General features: G+C 37.6%; 1 protein-coding gene across 2 annotated transcripts in view; it reads right to left on the minus strand.

Moving 5' to 3' along the window:
- The window catches only part of LOC109107572 (CUB and sushi domain-containing protein 2-like), a 273,002-nt gene that overhangs the window by 83,992 nt on the left and 171,274 nt on the right, over positions 1-17,736 (minus strand). For both annotated transcript variants that reach the window (XM_042776949.1, XM_042776948.1), the window contains exons 22-25: positions 16,657-16,826; positions 16,416-16,572; positions 16,095-16,286; positions 13,462-13,588 (exon numbers count right to left, since the gene is read on the minus strand). In XM_042776949.1, coding sequence (XP_042632883.1) covers positions 13,462-13,588; positions 16,095-16,286; positions 16,416-16,572; positions 16,657-16,826 — 646 coding nt within the window. The remainder of the gene's footprint in view (positions 1-13,461; positions 13,589-16,094; positions 16,287-16,415; positions 16,573-16,656; positions 16,827-17,736) is intronic.

Raw genomic sequence — 17,736 nt, forward strand, 5'->3', positions numbered from 1 at the left:
GGCAGCAGATTTTCCTCAAGCATTTGACTGTATTTTGCCCCATCCATTTTTCCTTCTATCCTGACAAGTGCTCCAGTCATGGCTTCAGAGTTGCTGTAGGCCTCTTGGTTGCCTCTCTGACCAGTTTCCTCCTGGCTCTTTCATCCAGTTCATGGCTACATCCTGATCCAGGGAGGGTCTGTGTTGTACCAAATACCTCCCACTTCTTAATAGACTTCACTGTGCTTCTAGGCATTGATAAACCCTTAGCATTTTTTTTTATTTATTCATTTATTTTTTTTGCATCCATCTCCTGACTTGTGCCCATCCACAACTTTAGCCCGGAGATCTATTGTAAGTGCCTTGCCACCCATAGTTGATTGTTTGCTTCAGTTGCACTACCAAGGACTGAAATGCTCCAGGAAATCTCTTTTCATAATGAGGTAATCTAAATGACCACAGATGATCACAGTTGAAAGTCAAATGGCTTTGTGTGCCATATGCATTCCTCCCATTTATAAACAACTGCTGTGGGGATGAAAATAAATTAACGAGGGCATTGTAGGTAATATGTGTTTAGTATTTCCACTGAATTGCTGCCATGAAAGCACATTCAAACCAGTAGCAAACTGCTTTGGCTTAGTGCAATTCACGTAAGTAAATTAGCGGAGCTTGGTTTCTAGATTTCTAGCTCTCTATGTGTGTGTGTTTCTCCACCTATAAAAAAAGTGAGTGGAAAGTATTTCTAAATCCCAGTTTAAATTGAATATTGTGTGGGTTATAGAATTCGACAAATCCATCTATTCAAAATGAAAGACTCACATAAACACACAATATACAGCAAACTGTGTGAACTCCAGATATTTCACTCTGCACAGAGTCTGGGTGTGAAATGAAAGTGATCAACAGTTATTTATTAGGGGTGCTCTGATTGATCGGCTACCGATCACAATCGGCCGATAATCGCTTTGGGATGATTGATCGGTGGTCTCTAAAAAGGCCGATGTCATAAAACTGATCTCAAGCTGATGACGCATAACAGTGCATTGTTTTCAGTAAATATAAACATGGATTGACATGTAAATGTAGTAATTACACCATACATGCATATTATTAAAGTCTACTGTGTTTCACAGTCAACACTTAAAGGGAAAGAGCACTTTTAGATAAACAAGGCAATAAGATGGCACTCTTGGAGGAAGAAAAACAAAGTTCTTTATGAACGGCAGGATTGCTTGTAATAAATATTTTTAAAAACACAAAGGCATTAGAGCTGACTATTTCTGTCAATGGTAAGTTTATGATAACGTAAGAAAAGTAGTTTAAATGTTTTGCCACTTGCTTGAGCAAATGAATACATAAATCTAGATGTAAATGCAAAAGTAAAAGTACTGAATAATGTGTTGCTTATATTTATTGTTTAAACATGTCTGTTAAAGATTGTATTACTGTACTGTGTAAAAAAAAATAAAAAAAAAAAAAAAAAAAAAAAATTGCAATGCTGAAAAAGCATTTTCAGTGACAATGTTTGGATTTGAAATCAAAATAATGGATAAATGTTGTGCTTGTGCTTTTGTGATAAACAGCCAAGGATCAGTAGCGGACTCTTCGGTGAAAGCACAGTCCGTGTGCTTCCCTAAGTCCCCTAAGAGGGGAATTACCCCATTTTCAAAAAATGAAATTCAGGCCCTGAATAAATTTCAAAAAATCCTTATTGGAATATCAATATATATAGTTATAAATGATAAAAAAAAAAAGCCTTTAAAAAGATCGGTATCGGTGATCGGATCTTCAGATACTGCTTTCTGTGATCGGCGATCGGTGATCGGCCTCAAAAATCCTGATCGGAGCACCCCTATTATTTATAGATTCCTATACAATAAAGAAAGGCCCTGCATCTAAGGGTAAATCCCATCTACACTGAGACTGACATAGCGACAGAAACTTGTTTATTTCCAATCAGTCAGTTATTTTCCCTGACAAGAGTGGAAAGATTCAGTGGTGACACAATGTCCTTCAGTGTGATAAATTTGAATAAAGTTACATTTCATGCAAATCAGGAGTGATATGTGTAGCGACTACCAAAACAATTAAAATTACAATTACAAAACCAATCCTTTCCTGGTAAAAAAACAAAAAAAAAAAAACCACCAACTTGATTTCCACAATTCAACAAATCTCCGACAGCTCAATGTAACATTTTGTCTGTCAAAAAATAACGTAATTGTAACAATACATGATAGTATTTACAAGAAGCCTAAATAGCTACAGGGAGTACACACATTTCCTGGTAAACTACAGGACGTTCTGCCTAAGTCCTCGCTTTAGGGGATTTGATGGTGGAATACTGGGCGTTTTGAACATGTTGTCTGTCAGAGACTGTATTGTACTTAATCATTGAGATTTTGAGTGTGATTTTCATAAAATGTAGATCTTCTTAGTTGTTTAAAAGATTAAGGCAGTTATAAAAGTTTGAGAAAATGTTGTTTAATTTTCCTATAAGAGATGATAAATTTTTATGTGATTTGTTACATTTACTTACCCAATAGTAAATTTTAACTGTATTTCCTATTAATTGTCAATATACAATGTAAATATACAACAATCAACACTAGCGACCAACAATACAGAGACGTAGCAACCTACAGCAGTAATATCGCAGTCAGAGTGAAGGGGCTTAAGAGAGAGAGAGAGAGAGAGAGGCAGCGAGAGAGAGAGAGCCGAGGACATCTGGAGCCGAGGACTCATTACCCCTATTCACAAGAGTGGGACAAACTGGACCCTAATAATTTCAGAGGCATTTGTTGTGAACAGTAATCTGGGGAAGTTATTTAGCAGTATTTTAAACCATAGAATTGTAAACTTCCTTAAGGAGCACAATGTCCTTTGCCCGAGTCAGATTGGCTTCCTTCCAAATCATAGAACTACTGACCACATTTACACCCTAACACACAACCTAATCACTTGGTATAAACACGTAAAACAGACCAAAATGGAAAAATATTTGCATGCTTTGTCGATTTCAAAAAAGCATTTGATTCTATTTGGCACGACGGATTACATTATAAGCTTTTACAAAGTGGTGTAGGGGGGTAAAGTTTTTGACATTATAAAATCAATGTATTCAAACAAACAAATGTGCAATCCGAATTGGCAACAAACATACAGAATTCCTTACCCAGAAAAGAGGAGTGCGGCAGGGCTGTAGCCTGAGTCCAACGCTGTTCAACATTTCCATTAATGAATTAGCGGTGCAGTTGAACAGTCTACAGCCCCTGGACTCTCTCTACAAGACAAAAAAATCAAGCTTTTGCTTTACGCAGATGATCTGGTGCTGCTGTCGTCCACCGCACAGGGACTACAGCAGCACCTGAACCTGCTGGACAACTACTGCCAGAACTGGGCCCTGGCAGTAAACCTCAAAAAGGCCAACATTATGGTCTTTCAGGAGAAGCCCAGATGTCAGGAACACAGATACCAGTTCAGTCTAGGCAGCCACCGCCCTAGAGCATACGATGCAGTACACTTACCCTCGGCCTGATCCTCACTGCATCGGGGAGTTTCATTCGGTAGTGAATGCTCTCAAAGATAAAGCTCGAAGAGCTCTATACGCAATCAAGAAAAATTCCAAAATATTGAAATACCGCTTCCAATTTGGTGTAAAATCTTTGATAGTGTGATTCAGCCCATAGCGCTGTATGGAAGTGAGGTTTGGGGTCCCACTCAGTGATCAGAGCTACACTAGATGGGACAGACATCCAACAGAAGCCCTACACACAGAATTCTGCAAAATGATTCTAAAATTACAAAGAAAAACACCCCAATAACGCATGTAGGGCAGAATTTTCCCATTGATTATCAATATGCATAAAAGATCCCTCCAATTCTGGATGCATCTTAAATCAAGTCCCACAGAATAGCTACATTTTAAAGCTCTACAAACCCAAGAACTGAACCCTGAAAAGAGTCCACTCAGTCAGCTAGTTCTGAGACTTACTAACCTGACTAACTCTACCAACACTAACCATTTCAGACCAGCACTGCTTCCCACCCAAACATCAAAATAAATCAAATTATCAGACAATCTAAAGATACTGGAACATTGGGATCAAGAAACTAAAACACAAAGTAAATTACAATTCTATCGAACTCTAAAATCAGATTATGAATGTGAAGATTATCTCCAGAGTGTCAGAGACACAAAAGCAGAGACGGATCCTGAGCAAGTACAGGCTCAGTGAGCACAGTCTAGCCATCGAGACGGGCAGACACAGAAAGAGCTGGTTACCCAGAGAGCAAGAGAGTGTGTGCTCACTGTCAGACAGGAGAGATCGAGACAGAGACGCACTTCCTCCTTCACCTGTCAGAAAATACATATCCATAAGAAACCTATACTTCAACAATTCACCAACTTAATAAAGAACTTTACAGCCATTAGTGAGACAGAAACAAATAAAGATACTATTAGGAGAGGGACACACAGCAGCACTGGCTGCGAGATATGTGTGGACATGCCACAGCCTGAGAGACAGCAGGTGAACGTGTGTGTGTGTGTGTGTGTGTGTGTGTGTATGTGTGTGTGTGTGTGTGTGTGAGACCTCAGTGTGTCTGACCCTATTGTGCACCACAGTGATCCTTAGTGTGTTTGTGTGTTTCTATGTAAGTTAAAGACTGTGGTATCAAATGTTCACACATTATAATTTGTTACAGTTTAATATTCTAAGATGTTATAATATGCAGTTCCATTAATGTGATGTTCATTTAATTATTATTATTGTTATTATTATTATTTTTTTCTATATATGTACACTAAGCTTTGGCAATATTGTATCATTTACATTCATGCCAATAAAGCAATATTGAATTGAATTAATATCGCAGTCAGAGTGAAGGGGCTTAAGAGGACATAAAAAGGAAGAGAAACATTATTCAATCCAGAAATTCTAAATGAGATTAATCAGCCTACAGCCAGAGTGCTATTACAAATCTGATAAAGAACCAAATTATTCCATCCCCCTCCACCCATTTGGCAATGCAAAGTTTTACCACACATATATTGTCTGTTTCTGTGAGGAAACGAGCACTTCAGAAACCCCCTCAGACTCCACCATCCATCGCATCACCACCGACAGGACAGATCTGTGTCATACTAATGATAAAGCGCTAATCTATGCAAGTGGCGGCTGGTTTCTCAAGGGGAAGCAGTCGCACAATGATGCATCTATTCTCTTAATATCAGCCAGCTTCCTTTTTGCCTGCAAGATGCTAAAGCAGGTGTTATGCGTAGTTACTGGATACCAGCTTATGTTGTGTTTTGGATGCTGGTTTATTGCTGTCACCACAAAGCTTCATAAGGAGTTTCCGTCAATGAGCTAATGTAGCACCAAACCACCACTTACCATCATAAAACAGTCTGAATGTTCACTTCTTCCAGAATCCTTTTACATACACTTTATTAGATGCACCAGTTCAACTGCTTGTTGACACGAATATCTAATTATCCAGTCACATGGAAGCAACTCAATGCATTTAGGCACGTAGACATGGTCAAGACAATCTGCTGAAATCCAAACCGAGCATCAGAATGGGGAAGAAAGGTGATTTAAGTGACTTTGAACATGGCATGGTTCTTGGTGCCAGACAGGCTGGTCTGAGTATTTGAGAAACTGCTGATTTACTGGGATTTTTATGTGCAACCATCTCTAGGGTTTACAGAGTACAGTCCAAAAAAAAAACAAAAAAACAAAATTCAGAGAGCCACAGTTCTGTGAGTGAAAATGCCTTGTTGATGCCTGAGGTCAGAGAAGTATGGGGAGACTGGTTTGCGCTGATAGACAGGCAACAGTAACTCAATTAATCATGTTACAACGGAGGTATACAGAAGAACATCTCTAAATGCACAACACATCAAACCTTGAAGCAGATGGCTAAGGAAGCAAAAGACCAAACTGGGTGCCACTCCTGTTAGCTAAGAACAGTAAGCTGAGGCTACAATTCACACAGGCTATAAAGAAAGGCCACATGCAGTCATGAATGAGCTTTGCCAAAACATGAGCTTTGCCTTGATGAGACTAAAATTTAATTATTTGGCCTCAACACCAAACGTTATGTCTGGTCAACATCAATTCAGCTCACCATCAAAATAACAGCATTCCTCCAGTAAAGCATTGAGGTGGTTATGTCCTGTTATGCCGGTGTTTCTCTGCAGCAGGACAACTGAGGTATTTTAACCAAAGTATGTTGCAGACACTTCACGAAGACACTACAGAATCATACCAACTTGTGGAAAATGGTCATCCGATGTCCCCTTTAACATAAGTGAAAGTGAAAGGGGTTTGCTTTAACTCAGCACTGGTCGTGATGCTTAGCTAACTAACCTAATTCCAGTCCTTGAGGCACTAATATTGAATGGAGAACGAGGGTCTTGCCTGAACAAACATTATACTAGTACAGCTAATCCATACACCACCACCGTTAACTAAACCTCATGTTCATTTTTTATCAACTTAAATGTGTTTTCTACTCTTTTGTCTATCCCTTCCTGTTTCTCTCTCTACTGCTCTACAACTCCTTCATGTAATCCTCCCTGATGGGATGGCAGTTGGTAGGGTTGTGGGGAGAGTTGGCAGGAGAGTGGGTGGTTACACTCTCAGTGTCAGATTTGCATGTTCAGTACAAAGGGGAAGGTGGAGGGAGATGAAAGACTAAACCCCAAGAGGTTTGATTTGTTCCCCTCAAACCACGCAATATGAAGAGGTCAACTGCATCTAAAGAAATGAAAAAATACCTTTCATCTCAACACAGGTCATTCACAGCCTGATTTTACTCACTCTATTCTTTTCCAAAAGCATCTTCTTACTCAAAAACAAGCAGAAGACAGAGCCAAGACTCTTGTCCTTCCAAAATAAACTAGAGGCACCATTTGGCCAGAGTTGCATGCATTTTTAAGAAACAAAGTGGTTCAATCAGATATCAAAGGAAGTGCCAATGAGAGGGAGAAGGAGAGGCAAATGGAGAGGAGAGCTGTGTCATATGAATACCAAACAGCACCCCTACCCCGGGAGTCTCGTCCGTGTTCCTGTTGCAATGACTTGGCAGACAGGGAGAGACGTGCACTTTGTCAATGCATGTCTATGGATGCATTTATTTGTTTATTCATTTAACCAGACAAGTCATTGAAAAACTAAATCTACATGGACGATAGAGAAGGAGAAGGGAAAAAATGAAAACAATGAAAAGCACATTTGGAAACATGCAAGAAAAAAAAAAAAAAAAGAAGAAGATATTAACATAAATAAGACTGTGCATGAGATGAATATCTAACAATTGTTAAGACCGTGAGATACCCTTTCAGGTATTTGTGAAAATATCCAGGATAAGATTCCTTGAGAGCTAGGTGAAAAAAATGACAGTTTCTAGAAAACTAATTCCAGTCACTTTTTGAATATTAAGCAACCAGTGAAGGATCTGGCGTGTTTAGATGAGAAATCAAGTGAATAATGCAGCATTTTTGTAAATAATGTGTGGACATATGGTTTAGAGAATGAGTACAGTATCTAGAGTAAAATGATGTCCTGTCAAATGAGGACTACAGATTTGCATTTCCTGAGGAAAATAGTACCATTGCTTACTAGACAGCAAGGATCCACCAGAGATGCTTTTGCACTGTCATGATGCTCATGGTGCTTGGAGAGGTTATAGTTTTTCTGTAGGTTGTAAACAAGAATTTCAACAACAGTTTTTGGAGTGTAATGATGGCTTTTTTTCAGCCAGGAATTTCACTGTTAAACATGTTTAAATAATAATAATAATAATAAATAATAATAATAATAATAATAATAATAATAATAATAATAATAATAATAATAATAATAATAATAAACAAACAAACAAACAAAAAATAATAAAGCACGTTGATGGCTTCAATAAAAGCAAATGCCATTGCTTAACTCACCTCAAGTCTGTCTTAGAGAGTTTAAATACTGTATTATCGTTGAAAAAAATAATTCCTATAAAGAGTAAATAAATGGGATTTTTTTTCTTCTGGAACCAAACTGTTGCACTCTGTTACAATGATGCCATCACTTGCGGTTAGATTATTGTAAGTCAAAAGGAGATTCTGAAGAAGAAAACAGAATGACATCAGAATATTAATACAGTGCTGCCCTGCAATCACTGTAATGATGGTTTTCATCTCTCATGGCAGCACAGTACAGAACATCTACTGTAGCAGCTCAAGGGCACCTTTATGGTCATATCTGTGCAGGACATCTCCATTATACCAAATGGTTAAGACTGCCATTTGGATGAAAGCTGAACTGGCTGATGCATTAATGATTAGTTATCTTTATCTGCTGTCTAGGCAGATTAGATAAATTTAAGAAGCAGTGCTCAGTATGATTCAGCAGATGTGAGGTCCTGGCCACCTTAAAAATAAGTGCACAGCACTTTTTACCTTTTTACCCACAATCCATGGTCTCCTCCCTTTTCTACTGTCTGCCATCTCCACTGCAAAGTGCTCCCAGGAGAATGCCGGCAGGAGAACCATGCGGGTGTAGATGCGCGTGAGCACATTTCCTCCATTTAACAGCGTATTGGATTTTGGGGTACATTAACCTTTTAGAAAAATTGTTAGTTTCATACTTTGACAGTTTGTATATTGAGAGTAATGACCAAGGAGACACTGCATGTGAGACGGCACAATTTTACAGCCCATTAAAAATTAGACTCATTAATTGATTGATCAACTCTAGTCTCGTCAGGGGTCTTTCTCTCCGCCGGCCTATGCAAACCAGCTAATAAAAAAGCAAGTGATCAGATGTGTGCAGTTTCTATACTCAAAAACAGAACTTTCATGCTTGTCCAGGCTGTTTTATGCTGATCTAGCTGGTGGAACAATATAAGAATGATGTTCATTAGCATCTTGGCTGGTCAAGCTGGTCGATCTTGCTGATCAGGCTACTAAATAATCACATAGTGATGTCTGTAGTGCTTAAGGCAGGACTATTATTCCCAGCATGCATCACAGCATTAATAAACAATGCCAAAAATCAGCTGTTCTGTATTATTTGCAATTATTTTGTTGTTGTGTTCGAAGTTGTGTATCATGTGGTGTGATTGCAACTCTGTCCTTAAATATGATGTTAAGCATCCAGTGACAAAACCTGTGTTTCTTAGTGAAAACTGTGTTATTTATCAGAAAAAAAGAAGACATTAACTAACTAACTAACTAACTAACTAACTAACTAACAAAAACAACAACAACAACAACAACAACAACAACAACAACAACAACAATATAATAGTAATAATAATAATAATAATAATAATAATAATAATAATAATAAAAATAAAATAAAATAAAATAAAATAAAATAAAATAAAGTAAAATCGAGTTGATGTCTCTTCTGGTGCAAATGTAAGAACAGACTGCAGGAGAACAAATAGAGAAGAGTGTGGAAATAAAAAGAAATAGAACAAGACAGGTTAAAAAAGTGTACACTTTGACAAGATGGGACAGAAGTGAGAAGAGAGCAGGGTTAATGTATGACTTGAATGCATTGGAGAAAGAGAAAAAGAGGTTGATAAAACAACAGAACAGGTAAGGAGGGAAGAGGGACCCCAGCTTCCGTTAATTCCTCAGATTTCTTTCGTGACTCCAGATGAGCCTTGAGCGTGACAGTACGATCCTTTGAGCTGCAACTCGAATGTTCCAAACCGGCTCTGGAACAGCAGGCTTAACCGATATCTAATCCCACGTGGATGAGAAAATTTGGGGCTAGGCAGTATATCTGTCTGTATGTGCGTGTGTGTGTGTGTGTGTGTGTGTGTGTGTGTGTGTGTGTGTGTGTGTGTGAAGTGGCTGCTGAAAGTAATTATCACTTTTGCCAAACAAAGGCATCTCAGATGTAGAGAAGTGTCTGTGATGAAAGAACGATGACATATCGCCTGCACCCCCTACCGCAAAAAAAAACCCTAAGTGTGTCCCTCCCCCTCAGCATCCTGACACATCATACAAACATCTCAGTCCACCCTTGCACATCCTTTTATGTCCCCACACTTAGACTTTTCCATCAGCCATTCTCGGGATAAGGAAGTCCACCAGGACAGGGCAGCTGGGGCAGGGGGTATCACAGAATACACCCTGTGACAGTACAAATGAATCACCCATTATATAGAGATATATAGTGCTTGTACTATGCTCTATCTAATTTAAAAATAATCCATCAAGCTGAAAAATATAGTGTACACTCCAAAGTGTGTTGCAGACGGTGCTTATTGGCAGCAATTTTAGTTTGACACATCATGCTGAAAAAATAGGTTAAAAAATAAATGTTTAGATTTATAGAATGTTTTTCAAGTTTAAAATATATTTTAAAATATAATATAAACAAAATATATACTGTATCTAAAAATTAAATTGCAATGATATTTCACAACATTAATTTTTATTTTTTATTTATTTATTAATTTTAAATTGAAATGATATTTCACAACATCACATGCACACTTCTTCATAAAAGGGCTGTCATTTTGGTCACAGCAGGGGCTACTTGATCCCTAGGGACAGCTGTCTTCTCTGCTTGAAGCAACTCTAGCTCTCTTCCATCTTTTTGAACAGCATATTCTGAATGCTGTCTTAAAAGAGTCCTACTATTAGTGCAAGACATCATCCCAATCCTAATGCATTGCAAATGATCTTGAATAATTGATTGCTCAAGATGAGATCAAAGAAATGTATGTGCATACCTTACAGTGGGGAACTAAGTCTGAGACTGGAAGGGACCCAAGCTATTAATTATCCTGTGCCTGTGGAAGGGGATCTAGTAAACACACATGCAGTACAGAAAGAGGATAAACACCTCATTTTATAACCTGCAATACTCTTATGTGCTCATGTAAAGATACATGTACTAAAGATGCATGAATAAACAGCACATCACATACAAATACAGACTGTAACAGCTGTTTACTGCTGCAAACAGGCTTTTAAAATAAAATTATATAATACTCTGTTTTATCAGAAAGGGAGAGGAAGGTGTGGAGTTTTCTGCAGCTTACAGGCCACAGTATTGAAACATGATTACCACCTAATAATATTTTTAATAACTCACACACATGTAATTTTATTTTATTTTATTAATATATTACAATAGAAAACCATTATTTTAAATTGTAATAATATTTAGTAATATTACTACTATGATCAAATAAATGCAGCCTTGGTGAGCATAAGGAACTTATTTAATTTAATTTTATTTTATAAAAGAATAAGTAAATTAATAAATATAATAAATAAATAATCAATCTGACTGACCCAAACTTTTAAATCACATTAAATATATTTGTGACTGAACATTTCATGTTTAATAACCCATGAGAGGCCACTTGTTACAGTGCTTTGGGGGTTAAGAGAGGTTCCAGGCACTCCGCTTCACAATGCACTTAAGTACACTGTAATCACATGGCCTTTTATGGCCATGATTGCATCAATAGTTACATGACACTGACTAAGTACAAGCTTTAAGCAGGCAACATCTGAGTATCAAACTGTATTAAATTACACGGTTATACAAAAAAAGAAAAAAGAAAGGTGACCTCAATTATTTGATGTGGCCTACTCGTCTGGCACAAGTATCTTGAGGGGTGTACCAACATTAGATACTCAATAACCCTTATGATATAATTACACTCACCTCATTGCTCATTTCCAACTATTTATGGACACAAAGAACACAAGATAAAAGGGAAATTTGATTAAGCTCTTCACATCTTCAAGGCACCTTACAGAGCCTTCAACGCAGCAACACCAAAGCAAATGTCAATTTCGAACCACTTTAACACAGCAAGAAAGCAGTGTCTGGGAGCTCTTTACGTGTCTAGATGAAGGGCGGGGAACGCATCTGATAAACAGCAAAATTAAAGGGCTGGACAAATTAGGCAGAGCTCGGCTGCAAGATTTTATGCAAAATTACGCTGGCGAAACGAGTGGCAATTAACAAGGGGGCATGTTCATTTATTAGTGCGAAAGGGAGCGATTTGCTGGTGAAGGGAAGAGGTCACCATGTAGGACTGCCAAAGTGCTAATGTCCTCCTAGCTTCTCTGAGTCCTGCTGACTGTGACAGCACGATGAACAATACTGGCATGCATGGAGCTAGAGCTCGGCCTGCCAGCCAATCTATGCTTGTGGCTAAGGCGAGAGCTGACAAATATACCATCAAACCAATTAGACGGAGTATGGCAAGAGTGTTGGAACACAGCATAAGAAGGATGGACATACTGAGTCATTTGAACAAACGGCTGTGTTTTCTGTGGAAGCTTGTTTCCATCATGAGGGGAAAAAAAAAAGAAAAAAGAAAAAAATCCTGCAAATGCTGACCTTTTCCCTTGCAGTTGAGTGTTTATAACTCGCAATTCTGACTTTTGTTCTTAAAATTGTGAGATTATATACTGCAACTAGTACAATAACTTTTATACCAGAATAGTATTTTTCTATAACTGAAAAAGTCAGCTCACAACTATGACTTTACAGCTAGCAATACTGAGAAAAAAAAAAAAAAACTGATTTGTGAGATGCAAATTTTGATTATTATTATTATAATTATTATTATTATTATTTATTTTTTCATTCAGTGGCAGAAAGTGGCTTTCATTGTTTTCCAAGTTGGAAAGTAAACAAGAAATGTCTTGATAGAACATTAATAAATGGCATCGTGTCATATTAACCTAAATTAATGCCAGTTATTATGCAGGAATATCTAAATTTGGACATTTTAATACAATATGGCAGCTTCACTTCCGAGGTAATGGCCTAATCAATAGCATTCAAACATGCCTTCTGATATATAAATGTTAAATGCGAGAAACTGGTTCCTCTGAAAGGTCAAATGATGTCACTTTATAATCATGCCATTTAAAATGTTTAAATTTGTTCAAATGTTTTAATATTATTGTTTTATTGTAATATATAGTAGTATATATATTAAAAATATATATTATATACAGTGCACAATGTGTATGTACCTATTTAATCATATTTTGGGGAAAACTGTGTAGCCAGAAGCGAGCTAAATCTAACAAAACTTTTTGGAGATGTCCTCATTCGTAAATACAGTTTTTTTTTAACACAGCAAGTCCGGGTATGAGTTAGGGTTATAGTATTAACTAGCTGTATATAAAAACAACAGAAGTCTATGAAATGTCTCCATTTACAGTAGATAGTGAACGTATGCACATGCACTTACATGTAACACATTACAACCCCCCACACACCCACTTTGGTAAAATATATAGGGAGTACCGTAATGGTACTTCTTTCATGAGATGACCCAATTAAAGAGGTTTCTAGAGCTTAGGATCGACAGCAAGGTCGAAGATATTGGATGGAAGTTACATTTAGAGGTAGATGAAGACATCAAAAGCAAAACAGAGAGATGTAGAGACAGATGGTGAGGAGGAGGGTAATGGAAGTAGATACCCACCCGATGGTGCTTCCAAGTGCCGCCTCAATGGTCCAGACACAGTGCAAGTTGTGCTCATAAGGTGCTGGGTAACCAGGAGACAGAATCTGGCCCATGGGCTCGTCTTTAATCGTTCCTCCACACTCGGCTGGGTGAAGAAAGAGATAAACAAAGGTGCAATCCTTCAATGACAGCTCACAACTAGATAAAGATAGGTGCAAAGGTGGATTAATTAAGTTGCAGCTCACAACACCGCTGCGCAAAACAGAACATCTTCTACAAAAAGACATGAAACAAACACAGCTGAGTCCAAAAGTCAGCGACGTATCTAAATACCTGAAGCAAGGATAGTACATGGTGTGCTGTTCAGTTATGCATCATCAGGTGGCAGGGGCACGTATAACTTTCCACTTTAAAAAAATACATTCTGCACTGAGCAGAGCTTTATGAGTGATGAGCAGAATAATATGGCCGTATATCACCTCCAGGATTAAGCCTTCCCTGGGGAGGGCATATTTCCTTCGGCTAATATCACTGATAGTGCTGGTAATATGTCCTGCCCCAGACATGACTATCCATCATACACTGGGGCAATGGTGGTGCTGGTGGTGGCAGGCAGCGGGGGTACAAATCACTTGTTTGTCAGAAGGTTGGGGCCAGTGCGTGTGACAGTTCCAGTTTCACAGATCAGGAAGTCATAAGAGTGTTATATCCAACCCCTGCCATCGTCATTATCATCCCAGAGGTCAGATGTGTGTGCCCTTACACAGCATAAACTCGTACATACACATATTCACCCTCCAGACGTGGACTGGAACCGAATCAGTGTGTATTCAGAATACAGAGTAAATCCCAAGACCTGAAATGTTTTAGTTATTGGCATTCATTCATATTTGTAGTCCACATTGAAAATGTGATTTCTAAATCTAATTCAAACCTGATGCATTCAAGCATAATAGGATTATTAATAATATATATGAGGAGCTGCCTGATAGACAGTGTGTATATCTACAATATACTTTATACAGTACATATACAAGTTTTGATAGGTATCCAGAGAGATAGCCTAAAAAAGAAAAGCACAGTGAAAAGTGCATAAATGTAGTAAAGAAACCGATTTACAAAATGTTAAGAATACAAGTATTTATCAGCAGTAATCTAATACTACTTCCCAAAAACAGCACTGAAGTATAGCAGTGAAGTACAATTTTACTTCAGTCAAGAAAAAGTAGGGGTCATTTCACACATTTGTTCTAGACACTTTCTCTACACACATCTCTCCTTGAGTCTTGAACAAGCAATGACACAAATTACACGGTGGCTGGTGTTTGTAGTCATGTGACATATGCATGTCACAGCACGCAAGCCAATGTGTTCAAATGCACAATTCAGCCTCACAAGCCATTGTCATACATGCTGAATGGTATAATCATAGACAAGGATTATACCTGAATGCAAAAGAGAAAGAAAGTAAGAGAAAAGTGAAAATAAATAAATACATAAATAAAGTGGTGTGAGAATCTTATTGCACTGAATTATTTTCTTAATCACTACCTTTGTTTAGTTTTCTATGACACACATTTAAACATTCTTAAATCAAGATGCATTTATTAAGAAGTGTTTCAAAAGATATATTGCACAATATTTAATTATTTTAATTTACTTTATTTTAATCTGTCTTTCTTACTCTTTTTTTGTGCAGTATTTTTCATCTTATATAAATTTGGTTCTGAAGAAAGTTCCCATAGTGAACAGCAGAACCATAAATCACATTGAAACAAACCCATCTTCTTCAACTCCTGAGATGACCTGCTTCATAAGTCATAAAACTACATTTCTTGCTCTCTCTCATTCTCTTTTGCTCTGTCCTCCCCTCCCTCCTTTTTCTAATTCTCACCAACTTCTCATTTCTCACTGTCCACCCTCTGTTTTCTACAGTACGAGTTAGTTTCCTGTTGTGGCGGATGAAAAATATTTGCTCATGCCTTTACAGTTCCATTTCTCCACTCAACATGGGCAATATTGCCTAAAGGTCTCCATAGGCTCAGGTGGGGAAACACCATAATTCAAACACTTTGAAAAGTGGGTCTTTGGTAAACTCATATTGCGGAGAACCCAGGCTGAGTATAAGAGTGGTTGGTATAAGATGTAGACGTAAAGAAGATTAAAAAAAATAAATGGAATTAATTGACCTCTCTCTGCTTTGGGGGTTTATATTCATGAAGCAAATTCTCAGACTGCATCATACAAGACCATGTGGCAGAATTAAAGTTTGTGATAAAATAAGGTAATTAGGATTTCCTGGAACGTCAAAAGTTATATTATTTCTGTGAGGCATATTTGGATTTGAGGGCATCCTCTGGCTTCCAGTATTCCAGCATTCCATAATGCTCACACCACTCTATTTTTGTAAAAAAAAAAAGGGGGGGGGGAATGCATACATAAGAGTACTTTTTAATGTAAAAATATTCCCCACTATGTTTTAGTCTTCATGTTCTAGCCTAGCTATATTTATCTTTTAATAATAATAATAATATAAATATATATAAATATAAAGTTAACGTATCAAAGTTAGAAATGTTGTAATACAGTAACCTACAGTAATAGGCTCTTCTAAATAAGGCAGTGTGAATGAGTATTCAGTAGCGTCTTACCGACACACAGTGGGAGTGGGCTGTCCCATGCTCTCCTCTCCCCTCTGAGACATGTCAAAACCTCCGGCCCCTTTAAAGTGTAGCCAGGATCACAGCTATAAGACACCATGCTGCCTGCGAAGTGACCTTTGTCCTCCCGTTTAAATCCAAACTGAGGCACACCTGGGTCCTCACACTTCACCAAATCAAAACCTGCAAAAAAGACAGGAAAAAAGAGTGTCCTTCAAAACCTGTCTATCTATCTATCTGTCTATCTGACTGTCTACACACAAATGCATGTACTGGTGTGCAATGGCTGCAAGGAGTCAGTGTGCTACTCACTGGAGAAGTGCAGCTCAAAACCTTTGCTGGTATTATCACTGTTGCTAATGAACTTCAGCCACATGGTGCTGGATGTACTGTTTAGAGTGACATCCATCATCTCTGTGCCTGTGTAGGTGCCCAGCAGTCTGGCACTGTTACTGCTACCATCATACACCTGAAACATACACAAAACAGTCACATACAGTCGTCATATAATTTACAAACCAACATTACACACAAAGTCAAATGTCACAAAGACCTTAATCATGTCATCCTCCTCCAGGCGGAAATCCCGCGCTCGGAGCTGGATCCCTTTACCGGGTTGAGTTTGGATGGAGTAGATGCACTCATGGTTGTTACCGTAGTAACCAGGGTAGTTGGGAGAGAGTAAAACTCCTTGTTTCCCAGTGACAGACGATCCGCATTCAGCTGCAGCAAGGGAGGTAAGAAGTCAAATGACCTCTGACAAATTACCCATGATCTCAGTATAAACACAAGCACGCTTTATACACGCATGCTGGCAGTCAGGGGGTGGTGTGTGTTTGGGAATGAGTGCAAGTCCATTTCTCTGCCAAATTTTGCTCAGATATTGAACTAAACAAATTCTAAGCTGAATCAAAACTGAACTTTCTGACAATGACAACACTGCCTGGATCACAGGTCTGTTCAGAAGCAAATAATTCAATACAACCGACTAGAGATGCAAAACTATTAAGTTAATCATTATTATGATATTATGCATTATAACCAATGCATCAATTGTTTTAAATGCTACACGTGAATTCCTAAATATTGCAATTAAGTTTTATTAACCTGTGTATTTAAATATTAATTTTAAGTGAGTGCAAAGGTAATCTGAATGTAAAAAAAAAAGTAATTAAATATCCTGATAAATAAATAAAAATCTCTAATATCAGGCAATAACTGATACGTCATGCATCCCTAGAAACAACATAATTATGAAAAATATTAAGAAATTATTAAGAAAAATATTGGGGGTTTTCTGGATGATGTTTTTTTGAAAAATAAATAAATAAATAAATAATAATAACTGACATACCCAACAGACCTTAAGTGAAGTAAATCGTTTGCTATTTATTTAAATAAGTTAAAATACAAGCACACTGACAAATAAACATAAACATACATTTACAAATGAGCTGACCTAGTTCCACAAAAGTGGTAAACAAATATGAAGCAAGGATAAGCCACATATTGCTGCAGAGAATACATAACACCTAATTACTTGCTTCAATCGGAATGTCAAAATCATAATGTTAACAAATTACATTCTAAATTTAGCATCTAAACCACTCCAGCACAAATTAAATTGAAGAAG

This window comes from Cyprinus carpio, chromosome A19, assembly GCF_018340385.1.
Source record: "Cyprinus carpio isolate SPL01 chromosome A19, ASM1834038v1, whole genome shotgun sequence".
Classification (NCBI taxonomy): domain Eukaryota; kingdom Metazoa; phylum Chordata; class Actinopteri; order Cypriniformes; family Cyprinidae; genus Cyprinus; species Cyprinus carpio.